Source organism: Pteropus alecto, unplaced genomic scaffold (genome assembly GCF_000325575.1).
Source record: "Pteropus alecto unplaced genomic scaffold, ASM32557v1 scaffold106, whole genome shotgun sequence".
Lineage (NCBI taxonomy): Eukaryota > Metazoa > Chordata > Mammalia > Chiroptera > Pteropodidae > Pteropus > Pteropus alecto.
Genome location: NW_006442103.1, coordinates 11,583,321 through 11,598,300, shown reverse-complemented (window position 1 = coordinate 11,598,300; position 14,980 = coordinate 11,583,321). Strand labels below are relative to the sequence as shown.

Here is a 14,980-nt window from a genome sequence, read left to right as displayed (position 1 = left end):
GACTTTGGAATCCAAGCGACCTGGTCCACGTCCCCACACTGCAACTGGCTAGCTAAATGGCCTCTGGGATACCGCTTCACCACGCTGGGCCTCAGTTTCCTCATCTATACGTGAGGATAAGAATAGTATCTAGTTCTTAGGGTTGTTGGGAGAAACAGATGAGATCACGTATTCACAGTACCTGACATGATATGAGCTCAAAAAAAAAGAGTTACAGCCGTGCTGCTCCATGGGAGGGAATTGGGACACGAAGGGAGGCTGACGGGGTGTTTGTGAAGGGTTGAACTCACTCCTCAGCCCAAGCTGGTGTTTTAGCATCCTCCAGGGTGAACTACCATTGTCCTTTGCCCCTGGACAAGGAGATGGCCCGGCCTGCTCCAAGATGACCTCTCCTCACTCTGACCCCACACGACAGGGCAGCGTCCATCCCCCATCCCCACCCCCCAAACCAGGGACACCAGGAGCAGAGGTGGAAGCCAAGTTTAAGGGCATTCCAGTAGAGGAGGTGGGTGCGGGAGTCGGCGTGGCGATGAGGCTGAGACATCCTCCCCGCAGACACTCCTTGAGGACCTGTCTCCTTGGCTGAGCTCCCAGAAGCTGGGCCCTGATGGGCAGGGCCACGGCCTCCAGGGAAACGCAGACCCCCACTAGCCGGGCGGCCCCGCCCCGCCTGAGCAGAATCAGATGGGAGCGTGGCTCGTACTTATCTCTCGGCACCTGGGGGAGGAAATGAAGGCAGCAATTAATTGTACAAGGCGGGTGGTTTGTGCAGCTTAAGTTCAGATAAAAAAAAGTTTAATTATCCCTAAGCCCTAATACAAATTAATTAGCCCTCCATCTTAGGAGGGTAAGCTTCCCGGCTCTTGCCACAGCCCAGACATCACTATGGATGGCCGAGGGTGTGCTGGGGGAGAGAGGTGCGCAGAGAGCCTCGGAGTCCCTGAGGCCCACCTGGTCAGGGGCAGGCTGCTGCCTCCACGTTGGCCCCAGGTAAGGTCCGGGTGTGAGCTCTAAGTCTGGGGTGAGCACCACAGCCCACCGAGACCCAGGATGCCACTTCAGGAGGGGCTTTCTTATCCCTTACTTCCCCGAGGCGCAGAGCCAGGACTGGGTGGCAGAGCAGAGTCCGTATTTGCATGAGAAGATGAAGACAGAAAGGGAAATAAAGGCTGGCTTCCTTTTTTTTTTTTTTCCCGAGGCCGGGACATATTTTGTTTTTACTTTTCTTACCCATCTCTTTCCTCAAAATTCCACAGAGAAAATAGGCCACAGATGCCATTAGGACTTTGGGAATCACCATCAGCTCCCCCACCTCACTGCTCCCATCCAGGTGGGTGCCGGGAGGGGCCGCAGGATACAGGCACAGCCCATCCCTGTCACTAAGATCATAATTAGCTGCTGTTAGGGAGTTTGCTATGTAACAGGCGTGTCATCTTTGCAACAACGTTGCAAGGTGGGTTTTATTCATTAACTCACAGGTTCGACATTTATCGAAGTGCTTCAGAATGATATGCTTGGATTTGCATGTTAAGAAGGTGCTTCTTTGCAAATTAACGGGGAACAAAGTGGAAATGAGAAGTCTGCTTAAGAGCCTTTCGCTGAAGTCCAGTCCACAAACAACGGTGGTTCGGGCTCAGAATTTATTTAATAAACACTTATAAAATTCTTACTTTGTGCCAGGATTGAGCCTTTGACAAATAATAACTCATTTAGTCCCTGACAACCACCCCTCGAAGTGGATACTATTTATTTTATCAATTCCAGAAAACTGAGGACAAAGAAATTAAGCAACATGCTCAAAGTCGCCTCGCCAGTAAGTGGCAGGGCCAGCATGACTCCTCGGAGCCCTCCCCCACCACTACCCTCTCCCGACCCCTGACCCCACCACCTCCCAGGGGGCAGAATGCACCGGACAGAGCAGGGCAATGGAAACAGACCAGTCTGCCTCTTACCACTTGAGTGAGTGAACTTGAACCAGTCATTACCCTCTCTGGACTTGAGCTCTCATCCCCGAGCAGGATCCACCCTACCTGATAGGGCCGTTGTCATGACAGCCCTTGATGCAGGTCAAGTTCCTGGCACAGGTCCCGTCCGGTGCGTTGTTCACGCCATCCCCCCCGCTCCCCGTCCCCTCTTCTGCAGGCCACATGTTCCTGTTCCTTTGATTGTTTGCCACCTGACAGGGTTTCCAGACAACTTGCCATCCCAACCCCCCTTCTCTGAGCATGATCGAGTTAGCCTGTGTCCTGGAGCATACAGAGTGCCCAGAACACCACGCCACAGCCTAGAAGCGGTCTGCACCAGTGAGCGGAGTGCGAACACACGCTCCCTTTGTCTGGACACTGCCCTCCTGTCGATCCGGCCTTCGGTTTTTCACAGCCGCATCACACTGGTGGCTGTGTTGAAGTCAAGCCTCCCCGGTGATTTTTAACATGGACAGCTTGTAAAGCTGGTCTCTCCCATCAGCTATACAGGCATTGATTATTTGAGTCAACATGCTGGTGTCGTCATTTATCTTTATTAAAATTAATCTGATGGGTTTCACCCATGATTACAACCTGTTAAATTCCTTTCGACTCCTAAAGATCTCAATTCATAGTAGCTCTGTCATTTAGAAATTTCAAGAGCTTGCTTTAAAATAATCAGCAGGAGCCTCATCCTCACCATCATCATCACCCTCGTCACCATTATCCCCATTACCATCATAGGATCCAGACGGAAGAAGGTTGAACAAAGACAACAGTTTGTTGGTCTGCAAAGTCACAGGAAGGACTGAACAACTAAACCACAAGAAAGGCAAAAATGAAGCTGCTCCTCGGCGAGAATTAGGACAGGGACTTCCCGTTCCGTCTCTCTTCTCTTCCTACGCGGCAACCTGCTTCCTCCCTGGCTACTCTGGCTTCTTCCCACAGCAGAAAACATGGCTGCCAACAGCTCCTGAGTTTTATCTGTTGCACCTTTAACTTCTTTAAATGACAGATCTGGGCTCAAGGGTAAAAATCCAGGGAAGGGAAAAAGGTGCCAGTCATCGGTCATCTTAACGGGAAATGCAAACCAAAACCACAATGAGATGCCACTTCGCACTCACCAGGATGGCTAGAATCAAAAGGCAAATGGTGACGAGTGTTGGCAAAGATATGGAGAAACCGGAACCCTAATTTATGGCTGGTAATTTATGGATTGTAAAATGGTACAGCCACGTTAGAAAATAGTGTGACAGTTCCTCTAACTGTTAACCAGTCCTGAATAAACGAAAACATACGTCCACACAAAAGCTTGTACACAAACTTTCGTAGCCAAATTTATTTATAATAGCCAAAAAGGGGAAACCACCCAAATGTCCACTAAAGAATAAATAAATAAAACGTGGTATAGCTATACAATGGGAAATCATTCAGCCATAAAAAGAAATGAAGTACTGATAATATGCTACCACGTGAAGGAACCTTCAAACCTTAGAAAATACTAAAACCATTGACTTGCATGACTTAAGTGGACGAATGTTATGGTAAATGAATTATATCTCAATAAAGCTGTTAGATCCAGGAAGAGAGCCAGCTCATCGGCCCAGTGTGAGTCACACACCCTGTTCTGAACTTACTGTGATCATGAGAGCCAGCGCATGAGGAGGAGGTTTGTCAACGCAAGGCAGCTCCGCGGAGAGCCGTTGCCTGTAGACAGAGGTTATGTCACGTGGTGGGGGAGGGGCACGCTTCCGCTGTGGGGAAGGTGGGGAATCAGATGGAACACCAGGCACCCACCACACTGGCTGCTTATAGAGGATTTACATTCCCCCAGACACCGCGTTGAGCGCTTCTCCTGAATCACCTCTTGATGATCACCACGACACTGTAAGTTCAGTATATAAAACCCATTTTATATTGGTAGAGGCTCAGGTTAAATAACTTGCCCAAGGTCACTACAGTATTTAGTTAAGTACTGAGGGGCTAGAATGTGACGCCAGCCTCAATCGTTAGGCCATGCTGCCTCCCTCTGGCTTTATATAAGCTGTAGACTGGAGACCTAACTTTATATCTGTTCCGTTTCGCTTTTACTCATTTACTCATTCACTAAAGGAGACCCTTCTAACACGAAAAGCATGAGTGTCCTTCGCTGGCCTAAGGCCGCTGCTGGTAACCTTTGAGAGGCATCAGGAGACTGGAGATGGTTGTTTGTCCCCTACTGACCACACTGCTGTCCACACCATCTTCCCCCAGCTTGCCAAGGGCATAAAGAACTGGGACAAAATCACATCTTGCTAAAATTATAGTGCAGTATCTCTGTAGTGGTCTCCTGATCCGTCAGTCAATTAACCCTCTCAAAACAAGAAATAAGGTTAATTTGGCAAGGTGTAAACTGTAAACCAATACAGTTGATTTTCCAAGTGTTTGCCAGCTGTCCCTGGAAGGATCTGCTCTCAAATTCTGCCAGCAACTCGATGGCAGAATTGATGGACACCGAGCCTATTAATCTGCAGTTTCTCAGACTCTTGTCTCCTCCTTTAAAAATATTCATACAATAGTCTTCCATCTCTGGTCTCCTGGCATTACTCCGCTGCGCCGTGATTTCTCAGTGGTTCTACAAATCCATCTGCACGTTCCCTCCGTCTCTGTGGTGGGTCCAGGTGTGAATCCCCTGAGGACACCGGTCCCTACCTCAAGCTCCAGATCCTTTTTATCCACATTCGCTCCAGCCTTTCCGAGATAAAGCACGTTCTCGGTGAAGGCAAGAGCGCATGGGAGTTGGGTTGTTCTGCTTTCTCTCTGTCTTCTGTTGCCAGCAGACCATCTGCCCCAGCCAGAGGCGTAGCTTTTCTCCTTCGTCTTTCTGCCAGGGGGTAAAACCATCTTTCCGTTGTCCTTAGTATTTTCCACCAGCTTCAATCACTCCGAGACGTGGCCTTCCTGACACTGTTCTTACATTTTCCTGTCACGCTCTATTTTTATCCGTGGTCACGTGCCTGGTGTCCACCTTTCAGTCATGTCATCTGAAAATCACAGCTAACGGGGTTCACCTGTCAGGGCAGCCCCCTTTTCCTTCACCATTGGGATTATGTGAACGTGGGACGATCAGCGGTGGTTTTTAGAGTTTCCTGGCAACAGAGACCGTGGGTACCAGAATGCCTCGGTAAAAGCAAAAGTGGCCATGTCGACAGAGCTGTGTATGTCACAACAGACTGTGACCTAGGTACCCTTATTACCTTCATCTTACAAACAAGGAAACTGAGGGCCATAGTAATAGTCACGCAGCTGTTTTATGGTGGAGCTGGGTGGGTCTTGAACCCAGGTCGTCTAACTCCAGAAGCCAAGTTCTCAAACACTTCACTGGGGGCCGCTCCTGAGAAGGCAAACCTAGTGTCAAAGTTCCAGAAGGAGCTAGGACAGGTCTCAATGTCAGTGGCTTGACTGAGACAGCTTGATTTGGGACAAAGGACCTGGACGCTGAAGGAGGAGGATAGTTCTCAACACGGGAGCCGCTTCATAGGGTGTTGAGATGCTTCAGTGAGATCAAATATGTGTCAACCACCGGTATCGCCTCCCCAAAGTCCTCAGGTGCTTAAGAGGTGAGGACCTCATACTTCTGAACTGACTCCCTCCCTCCCTCCGGTTCCACATCCTCTCTGGAGCCCAGGATACCTGGAGTTCCTGAGGGGACAAGGGGCTTTGAGCCTCACTATTTCAGCAGCATCAATTCTTGGTCATCCTAATCCTGTTTCTGCTCCAGATGCCCAGAGGCCACAGAAGCCAGGAAGAGGATGTTTCTGGCTTTGGACAGAGTCATCATGGCTCTTCACTTAATAAGGCCTTTAAATTATCTCAGTGAAGAAGAGGCTAAACACTTAACCACTCTGGAGAGTCTTGTTGACCAGAGGAGAGAGGATCTGGCCCGCCTGCCCGGGCCGAGCGGGACCCAGGCCAAGCCAGTCCCCGGGGGCAGCTGCCAGGGCGTGAAGTACTTGAGAGTTTCTCAGAGCTCCGAGAGGAGCAGACACTGTCCCAAAGCGGCCACGCGGCTTGGAGGGATGAGTTTCGGAGCTCGGGGTCCCCCTGTCACTCGGTGTGGTTAGTGGCAAAGACATGAAAGCAGAAGGACTGGGTTTTAACCCCCACCGTCCCCAACCGCGGTAGTCCACGGAATGCTTCTGGGCCTTGGTTCCTGCATCGGAACTATGGGGATGAGGATGCAGGGTTCACAAGGTCATGGAGCTTATGCGAGGTCAATGTGTAAAAGCGCTTTGTAAATTTATAAATCTTCGCCTCAGCAGAAGGTAGGTTTCTCATCTATTCTTCTTATCGCAAGTGAGGTCGTGTTGCTCCTCTCGTTGCCCTTGGGACGAGGGCCGCACTCCTCGTCCTGGCCCAGTAGACAGTGCGCGACCTGGCCCCTGCCTGCCGAGGCCGCCTCCTTCTGGGTGACGCCCCGTCCCTTACTGTGCCCGGCCCCACTGGTTCTTGGACCATTCCTAGCACCGGCCAGGCTGCTTGTCCCGGGGCCCCCGTCCTTTCTGCTCCCGCTGCCCCGCACACTCTCCCCGAGGGTGTTGCGTGGCTGGACCCTTTCCCTTCGGGTCTCAGCTTAAATGTTCCCCCTGCAGAAAGGCCTTTGCTGACCACACGCTCCCCACCCGGCAGGGCACCTGTCTCTGCCGTCCTCACAGAAATAAACGCAAGTCACGATGTTTCATGAATTCACTTCCTTGTTTACGGTCTTCTCCTCGTAGGACGCTGGCTCCATGAAAATAAGGATCTCGCCGGTTTTGTTCATTCCCAGGTCGTATCACGGGACCTGGCACATAGTAGGCGCTCTAAACGACGGTTGAGTGAATGAGCGAGTGAATGATTGGCAGGGAAGTTGCCTGACTAGTTTCCCACACGGTCCCTCTCCCCGCGCCCGCTTCTCTCTCTCAGATATGGGGACATGGTGCCCAAGACCATCGCCGGGAAGATCTTTGGCTCCATCTGCTCCCTGAGTGGCGTCCTGGTCATCGCCCTGCCAGTCCCTGTGATCGTCTCCAATTTCAGCCGGATTTACCACCAGAATCAGAGAGCTGATAAACGCAGGGCACAGAAGGTAAGCCTCAGAGCGGGGGCGGGGAGGGGTGGGGTGCCGCCCCAGAGAGGGGCCTGGCCCTTCACCTTGGCAGCGGTCACAGTCAGTCAGGCTGCCAGGCCTGGAGTATCTGAGGGAGTCACTGCACAGATGGCTCTGGCTTTGGAAGGTAAAGCAGCTTCATGTCTCTTTCTACCTGCCAGTGCCTTGCATTCCAGCCCCAGTCGGCCACAAAATGCAACAAAATGCAACAAACGCTCAATTGTTCATAAGCTCATTACCTCCCTTTTATCTCATGCAGTTTCCTTGCCCTGGCTCCCCCTCTGAGACCTAAGCCACCCCCACTCAGCAGTGCCCTGGACTCGTCCCCTGTCCCAGCCAAGAGCTTCCTGGGGGACATAATCACTTTTCTGTACCCTACAATAGCCTATACAAAACACAGGGATAAAAATAAATTTGCTGAAAAGAAAATCGAATCCTCTGAAAGGAGAACATTGCGAGGCCGATGAGTTCAGGGACAGAAGGCTCGGAAGGCCTCAGTCACCTTGGGGCATCTCAGGGTCAAGGCACAGAGCCGCGCTTGAGGAGCAGTGTTGTAGCCATTGGCCCTGAGGACAGCGTTCACTGGCTCCAGTTTACTCTGCTTAAGAAGGCAGGGTGGGCGAGCTCGTCCTCCGCCCACGGAATGGGGAGCAATGGCAGAGGCTTGGGTGCCGAGACAGAAGCCGCCTTGCCCGGCTGGTCCCCCACCTTCCATCCGAAACAACTCACCCACACGGGCGGCCGGCGTTCACCTGCGTTTTCAGGGCGTCTGGCTGGTGAAGACTCTTGGGTCGTGACTTCTACGTGGTTCCTGTCAGGAAAGGGGAGGACAGAGGGGCAGTTCTCGTCCTTCTTCTGATCTGGGCTGAAACGCGGTTCCCCTTCAGAGCATCTCAGCCTCCAGGGGGCATTTCCGGGTTCGATGTCCCGAGGGGATCCTGTTGAAAGTGTCGCTATGGAAGCCCGAGATTTTGTGTCCGTTTTATTCTTTCATTCATTCGTTCCGCAGCGTTTACTGAGCACCTACTGTGTGTCAGGCCCTATGCGCTGCAGCTGAGTCACTTTCTCACCACCTGGTCCCTGCTGCTGGCCTTCCACTCACATGGGGACCCCCCCAGGTAGCAGGGTCCCTGACATAGCAGAGGAATCCAGAATTAGAATAGTGTGTGCTGACTGAACCAAAGCCACAACGTTCACGGGAGCCAGCTCCGAAATGTATACTTTATATGTAATAATACTTCATAATAAAATACATATGATATAATTATATTATACACGCAGCTGGTTCCCACTTCCGGCATGTCCCCTTTATGGCCCCTGTGCTCACCTCCTCCTCACCCTGTTGTCCCCTCCGCCTGTGCTGAAATACATTTTGACTCGTCTTGACCTGGGTCTGGACTGTGGCCAAGCTGCCTGAGATTGACCTTCTGGCTCTGTGCTGTCCTCCCATCCCCTCCAGCTCCCGATTTCTACCTCTTCACCCAAGGTCAGGGCGCCTCCACCCCCGTCCGCTGCTAGCCATTCCAGAAATAGAAGCCTTATCTCTTCTCTGTTCCTGTCAGCTGGCCAGCGTGAACAATCTCTGAATTCATTATGCCGTCATGAAGAAAAGGGCAGTGAGAATCTGGGGTCTCCTCTCCCAGCGAAGGAGGGAGCCTGAGACCCTGAGGGGCCAGGGGTCCTACCACAGCCCTGCCCCGCAGGGCTTGGGCTGACCCAGGTGCTTGGCCCAGCAAGTGAGGTTCAAAGGAATCCTCAGCTCACCCAGGCGGCGAGGCTGCGCCCGCACCCTCACAGCGTCTCATCCTTGCCATTTTTCCCCCACACAGAATGTGACGGTGGCCACGTCCCCTCCCCATGCTGTGTGATTAAATCCGGGGGGTGGGGGATCCACTTTCGGGTATTCCTTCCTCTTGCCGCCCCTAAAGACGAGACCCCTCCCTTCTGCCCCCCTCTCCGCCCCGCTCCTTTTCACTCTCTCTTTGAAATCAGAGTAAATATCGACAGTGTTTTCACTTCGCCTGGATACTCCTCTCCTCAAGGTTGCTCACTCAGCTCTGTCTCTTTCACCGTTTCCCCGTGGGCTTCCTGTGGGGGTGTGGGGGGGACAAAAAGAATACACGAATACTGCCTGCTTCTAGCGCTGCATCCGTCACCATGAGGTGAGGAAGGAGGTCCAGGGTCCTTAGCGGGGCGTGGAGAGATGGGATGGGAAGGGGGTCCGCAGAGCGGCTGCTAGTTCTTGGCCCAGACCACACACTCGGGAGCTAAGCAGCCATGAAGGTAAGCTAGCTGCAGCCCACGTGCCTCGTGCGCGAAGGCGGGGTTCAGGCAGCCCTCCCTCGCCATGACTGGTTTGCTTGGGGTTGTTACTCAAATGACTCCGTGCCTATTTGCTTCAGAGACTGTGTTCTCTGAGCCCAGCGACTTGGAGGTCAGCTGAGGAGGTCTAGCAGTGGACAGAGGGACGGGAACCTCTGAAGGGGAGTGCTTTGGTCCCCGTCTCCAGTTCTGGTGTCTGCTCATCTTCTTTTCATTTTAATGGAAATTTTTATTGAGCTCGTTATAGATTAACACGCAGTTGTAAGAGCCTCACAGCCAGGGTGTGGACATCGGTAGGATCTCCCGGTTCTATTCATAGTTGTCGTCTGTGCGTGTGTGTGCTGAGTTTGACACAACGTTGTCACCTCGGTAGGTTTATGTGTCCACCTCCATCACCACACCCTTTTACAACCCCACCCCCACCCCGTCCCTAACCTTTGGTGACCATTTATCTGTGCGCCATTTATAAAACGTTTTCGTTTCGAAAATGCTGTATCGATGGACCCGTGACGGTAGGTGGCCTTCGGAGACTGACTTCTTCCATTCCGCGTAATTCCTGGAGCTTCATCCAAGTTGCGTATCAGTCGGTTCTTCCTTCTCGCTGTTGCAGATGGTTAAACATCGTGTGTTTAACCGGCCCCCTGCTGGGGCCCATCTGGATGATCCCACTTCGGGGTGCTTGTAAATAAAGCAGCTGTGAACAGACAGGTTTTCGTGTGAACCCAAGTTTTCATTTCTCTGGGATAAACGCCTGAGACTGCAATTGCCCGTGGTCTCGTTTGGCTTTTCCATCTCTCGCTCATCTTCCTCCTCCTGCCTCTCCAGGGGCAAGAGATGCCAGTACTCTTGGCCAAAGGGCACCCGCCAGCTAGGCAGCTGGGAAGTGCCCGATCGTGAAGGGCTTGCAGGGGACTGACAGACACTTGAGCTCAGACTGTACCTGGACTGTAGGCAGGATCCTCCATCCAGACCTGTCCTCCAACCCTGAAAGCTCCACCTGATGAAAATGCAACTTCCTGGGGTTTGGCTCATCAGCTTTAGAAACTTGCTGACAGGAGCCGAAACCCAGGGAGGAGGAGAGCGATGCTGTGGAAGCAGCATTTAGCCTGGAGGCCGGCCGGCCGGAGCCGTGTCTTGCCCACCGCCTTGCCCTGGGTCAGCCATCTCCCTTCATGTCCTCCATCCTGTGTCTTGAAAAGGGTCTGGGTGATCTCGAAGGTCTCTTTCAACTCTCATGCTGAATTTATGGCCACAGAAGAGAGGGAACCTGACCGGCCCACACGAGGACGGAGCCCACTGCGCTGGCTTTGTGGACGTAGATTTCTGACCGATGCTGTGAGACCATCTTACTTCCTGGGCCATCATGAGCCTCGCTTGAGCACCTGCTCGGTGTAAAGCTCTGTGCCGGGTGTGAAGATGAAAATATGCATAAGCCACCTACTCTGGCCCTCGGGGGCTCAAAGCCAAGCCAGGGAGCCTCCCCGAATTTCATATGCTGGGGCTGGTTCTGTAAACACACTGTAAACCTCTTTATCCTGTGTGGGAAATGATTAAACGATACAGTACATTTGATATGACAATCTGTTGCTTTAATAGAGCCCAGGGTAAGATAAGATTAAAAGAAGTGCCACAAAGGAGAACAGGAGAATCTTTCATCCCTAGAAAGTAATGAAGACGGACCCCAGATACGAAAAAGGTCTGGCTCAAAGCGGTGCAATCAAATTATATAAGGCTGTAATGAGCTTGACACAATTGGATTTCTGTATGCAGCTCTCAACACCCAGCACTCACCCAAAGCAATAAGAGCCACATCCTCTAATGACAAGGAACTTGCTTGAGTGTAGATATCTAGCTGGGGGCGTGGCTGGGGCAGGACTCCCAGGGAGAACGGCCCTGGACCTGAATGAGTGTTCTCTGCTCAGAGGGGAAGGATCGGGCGTACTTACCATCCTTTCTCCCCCAGTTCCCCTTTCATCTGTCCATCTAGAGGAGCTCTCTTCCTCGGACTTACAGGCACATCTTCCAGGTTCAAGTCCTAGCCTCTTCCTCGTATTTAGAAGCCAGGGAAGGGAGCTGAATTGTCCCCACAGGGTCGTGCTGTCCACAAGGGGACTTCTCGGGAACCAAGTACTCGACCCTTGTTTGCACTTGGAGGGGACACTTCCTCATGTTGGGGACACTTCCTCATGTTGGGGACACTGGGAGGGGACACTTCCTCATATTGGAGATACTTCTTCATGTTGGGGACACTTGGAGGGGACACTTCCTCATGTCAGGGGGCAGGTGACAAGAAATAGAAATTGCCACAATTCTCCAAGGACTCTTCTGCTCAGGGGCCTTCCGCATGGGCTTTCCCAGAGGCAAGGGGGGTCCCCTCTGTCCCAGGATGGGTCTGTGAGCTCCCATGGGCTCTCTCGCTTCCAGTAGCAAGGGCCTGGGGCCAGGCCCAGGTCTATAAGAGCCCAAACTTCTGGCTGTGTTATTTTAAACCAGCAGGAACCTCTCTACCATTCCCGTCTCCCTCTCTCCCAAAGGCTTCTTCCTCTTAGGCCTCACTCTGTGGTTGTGCTGCTGTCATGATGACGCCGACTGTGGCTGTTAGGAAGCAGGGCAGCCAGCCTTCGCGAGAGAGATGAGTCTGCATTGCGATACATGAGGCCTTCCTGTAGGAGGCCTGCTGACGGCTTCCAGTGGGGAGCTGGGAGTTTCAAGCCCAAGTGGTATATGGAAATTTGTTCCATCTTCCCCTCTCTCACACACACACATAGGGCCACCTTGTCACGGTCACATGCACCTACACTCACCCCCACGGACACAGATGACAAAATATGCATATACTGACACTCCCGTGCATGAATCCACTCTCAAAGACAGACATGCGATTGTAAATTCGTTTATTAACTTAAAAGCTGCTAGGTACTGGGGATGCATAAGTGAACAAGACAAAAAGTCCTGCCCTCATGGAGTTTACATTCTGGCAGTGGAGACAGACAGTATATCAGCATAAGTGTATAAAACTTATACCAGCTTAGTAATAAAGGCTAAAGAAAAAATAGAAAGCAGAGAGAGAGTTAAGTATCGAGGAGCACACATGCACTCCGTGCTTTGTAATAAAGGCTAAAGAAAAAATAGAAAGCAGAGAGTTAAGTATTGAGGGGCACACGTGAACTCCGTGCTTCGCTCATAATTAATCGATGTTTGGGCACCTGCTGTACGCAGGGAAGAGCCCTGGACCCTGGGAGAGAGTCAGGAGAGCTGTGACCCTCGCTCCTTGAAAGAGCTCACTGCCTAGTTAGAGATGAGAAATACACCGACACGACAGTGAGCAGATGAAGGTCATGAAACGTCTGGAAGGAAGGACTTTGGTAAGTGGTATTTCTCCTGCCAGGATGACACCCGGCTGGAGAGATGCATGGGAAACCCAGGAACTCTGCCGGTGACCGAGTGGCACAAGGCGGGTACACAGCATCTCAGGCCCGGTCCCAGGGTTTATAAGCAGAGACGGGCGGGGCTGGGAGCGAGCAGCTTCCTCCCCTGCGTCGAACATCACCTGCGCGCCCAGCCTCTCTGGGAGAGCCCACTGGCATCGACTTCTCCAGGCTTGCTGTCTTTAGACCTCACTCTTTGATTTTCTCTGCCCATCACAGAAGGCCCGCCTTGCCAGGATCCGCGTGGCCAAAACCGGCAGCTCCAACGCCTACCTGCACAGCAAGCGCAACGGGCTCCTCAACGAGGCGCTGGAGCTGATGGTAGGCACCCAGAGGACCTGGGCTGGGGAGGTGGAGGGCGAGATGGCCTCGTTTTCTCTTCCCGGGGCACCAGCACTCTCACCCCGAAGCCCCAGTCTGAACCCTGAGAACACCACGTTTCTAAACGTTCCCCAGGTAGCAGCGCCCCCTCCACATACCTCTCCCATGATTGTCACCGCCATCCCCAAACCAGCTTTAGATCAAGGGCCCCCAGCCCGAAGGCTAGCATGTTCCATGTTAACCCTAAAATTTGATTCACCCCTCTTTTTCTAGCGCCCTCCTACCTTCCGTGGAGACGTGACAGGGATGGAGAGAGGAAGAGCCACCCGCTCCATGCTCAGTCTCTCTTCTTTTCTTACCAGGGCACTCCGGAAGAGGGGCACATGGGCAAGGCCACTTCACTCATCGAGAGCCAGCACCATCACCTGCTGCACTGCCTGGAGAAAACCACTGTGAGTCCCAGCCCATCGCCACCTCCTCGCTCGGCCCTGGCCCTGGCCCCTTTCCGATGGTCGGGCTCACACAGTGAGAACTCTGCCCACACCTTCACCCTGGGCCCGGATTCAGAAGTCAAAGTCTGTCCTGTTCAGATCCAAAAAGTAGTGACGAGGTCTCTATCAACCCTCGGGGGGCGTACCAGCGTAGGGAGGCCAGCTCTGTCCCGCAGCAATATAGAGGAGGCCGTCCCCCTCAGCCTTTCCACGCCCCCCACACTAGTCCCCATTTCTTGGTGACTGAGGGCTAAGGGCTCTGTCGACCAGTTTCTCAGTCCCAATGGGCGTCGCTCTTCAAAACTAGGGCTGAATTCATACTAGAGTGCTACGGGACAGTAAAGAACACCGTTTTTTGTCCTATCCCTGGTGCTAGGTTGATGCAATTTGTGGGTCCCTTTGCTCTGTACGTTCCTCTTTAAACAGGAGACAGTGAGTGAAGGAGGCAGTGCACATATTTCACTAGCTGGGGATTTTATTATTACCCCTTCCTCTTAGTCACCTGCCATTCCCAGGGCGTTTGGATCCTGACGGGCTTGTTGTTAAAAGTCATGGTTTAGGGCGTCACCGTCGGAATGTGGAATGATGTCTGTGCCTCCGCAGCCAAAAGGAAGGGCAGCGGGGCCGACCGGGACCCTTGGCATGAAGTGTTGGGGAGAGTAGGGAGAGAGGAGCCGTCGGGGCGGACAACCAACGAGAGACGAAGTAAAACCTTGTTTCCTTCTAGAACCTTCTGCCCCAAAGAGCCTGTAGGGAGGGCTCAGCACACCGAGGAAGAACTTTCTAATTCTTAATGTTCCATATCTGGGCCTCCCAGATGCGGGGGGTCAGATGTTAGAGCCGCATGTGAGCACGCAGGAGCTCAGCTGTTGAACCCAGCGAGGACTTCCAAAACGGGAAGGGACTCTGAAAACCCTAGTCTCCCGGCTTATCAAGTATCTCTTAGTGTCAGGAACTGTATGTACACATCTCGGATTTCTCTCCAAGACTCAGAGCTTGCCAAAGGGATAGGCCTGGACCCAGCTGCCCATTCCAAGTCGCATGTGCTGGGTGGAATGTGTACACTGAAGAATATGGGTGAAAAGACCTGGGTTTGAAGGGCTGGAATGTTGGCCTTGAACAACGAGATCTGGAGATCGAGGGCTGGAATGCTGGCATCGAAGGGGTGGAATGCTGAATCCGAGGGGGAGAATGTCGGATTGTGGGGATGGGCTGTTGGGATGGAAGAGTTGGAATGCTGGATTTCAGGGGAGGAATGTGGGGCTAGAAGCAGCAGAATGCTGGGATGGACGGGATGAATGTTGGTTTGGAGGGGGGTGACGTTGG

At 52.6% G+C, this 14,980-nt stretch overlaps 1 protein-coding gene and 1 long non-coding RNA gene across 5 annotated transcripts in view; one reads left to right on the top strand and one right to left on the bottom strand.

Moving 5' to 3' along the window:
* The window catches only part of KCND3 (potassium voltage-gated channel subfamily D member 3), a 187,289-nt gene that overhangs the window by 169,490 nt on the left and 2,819 nt on the right, over positions 1 to 14,980 (top strand). For all 3 annotated transcript variants that reach the window (XM_006919643.3, XM_006919642.3, XM_025038506.1), the window contains exons 2-4: positions 6,909 to 7,071; positions 13,062 to 13,163; positions 13,526 to 13,615. In XM_006919643.3, coding sequence (XP_006919705.1) covers positions 6,909 to 7,071; positions 13,062 to 13,163; positions 13,526 to 13,615 — 355 coding nt within the window. The remainder of the gene's footprint in view (positions 1 to 6,908; positions 7,072 to 13,061; positions 13,164 to 13,525; positions 13,616 to 14,980) is intronic.
* On the bottom strand, positions 12,558 to 14,141 carry LOC112469046. 2 transcript variants are annotated; one of them, XR_003042461.1, is made up of 3 exons: positions 13,708 to 14,141; positions 13,448 to 13,600; positions 12,558 to 13,115 (listed from the first exon to the last, which is right to left on the bottom strand). It is a non-coding gene; the product is annotated as an uncharacterized LOC112469046 (long non-coding RNA). The 2 variants fall into 2 exon arrangements; XR_003042460.1 differs by having other exon boundaries at positions 13,051 to 13,185.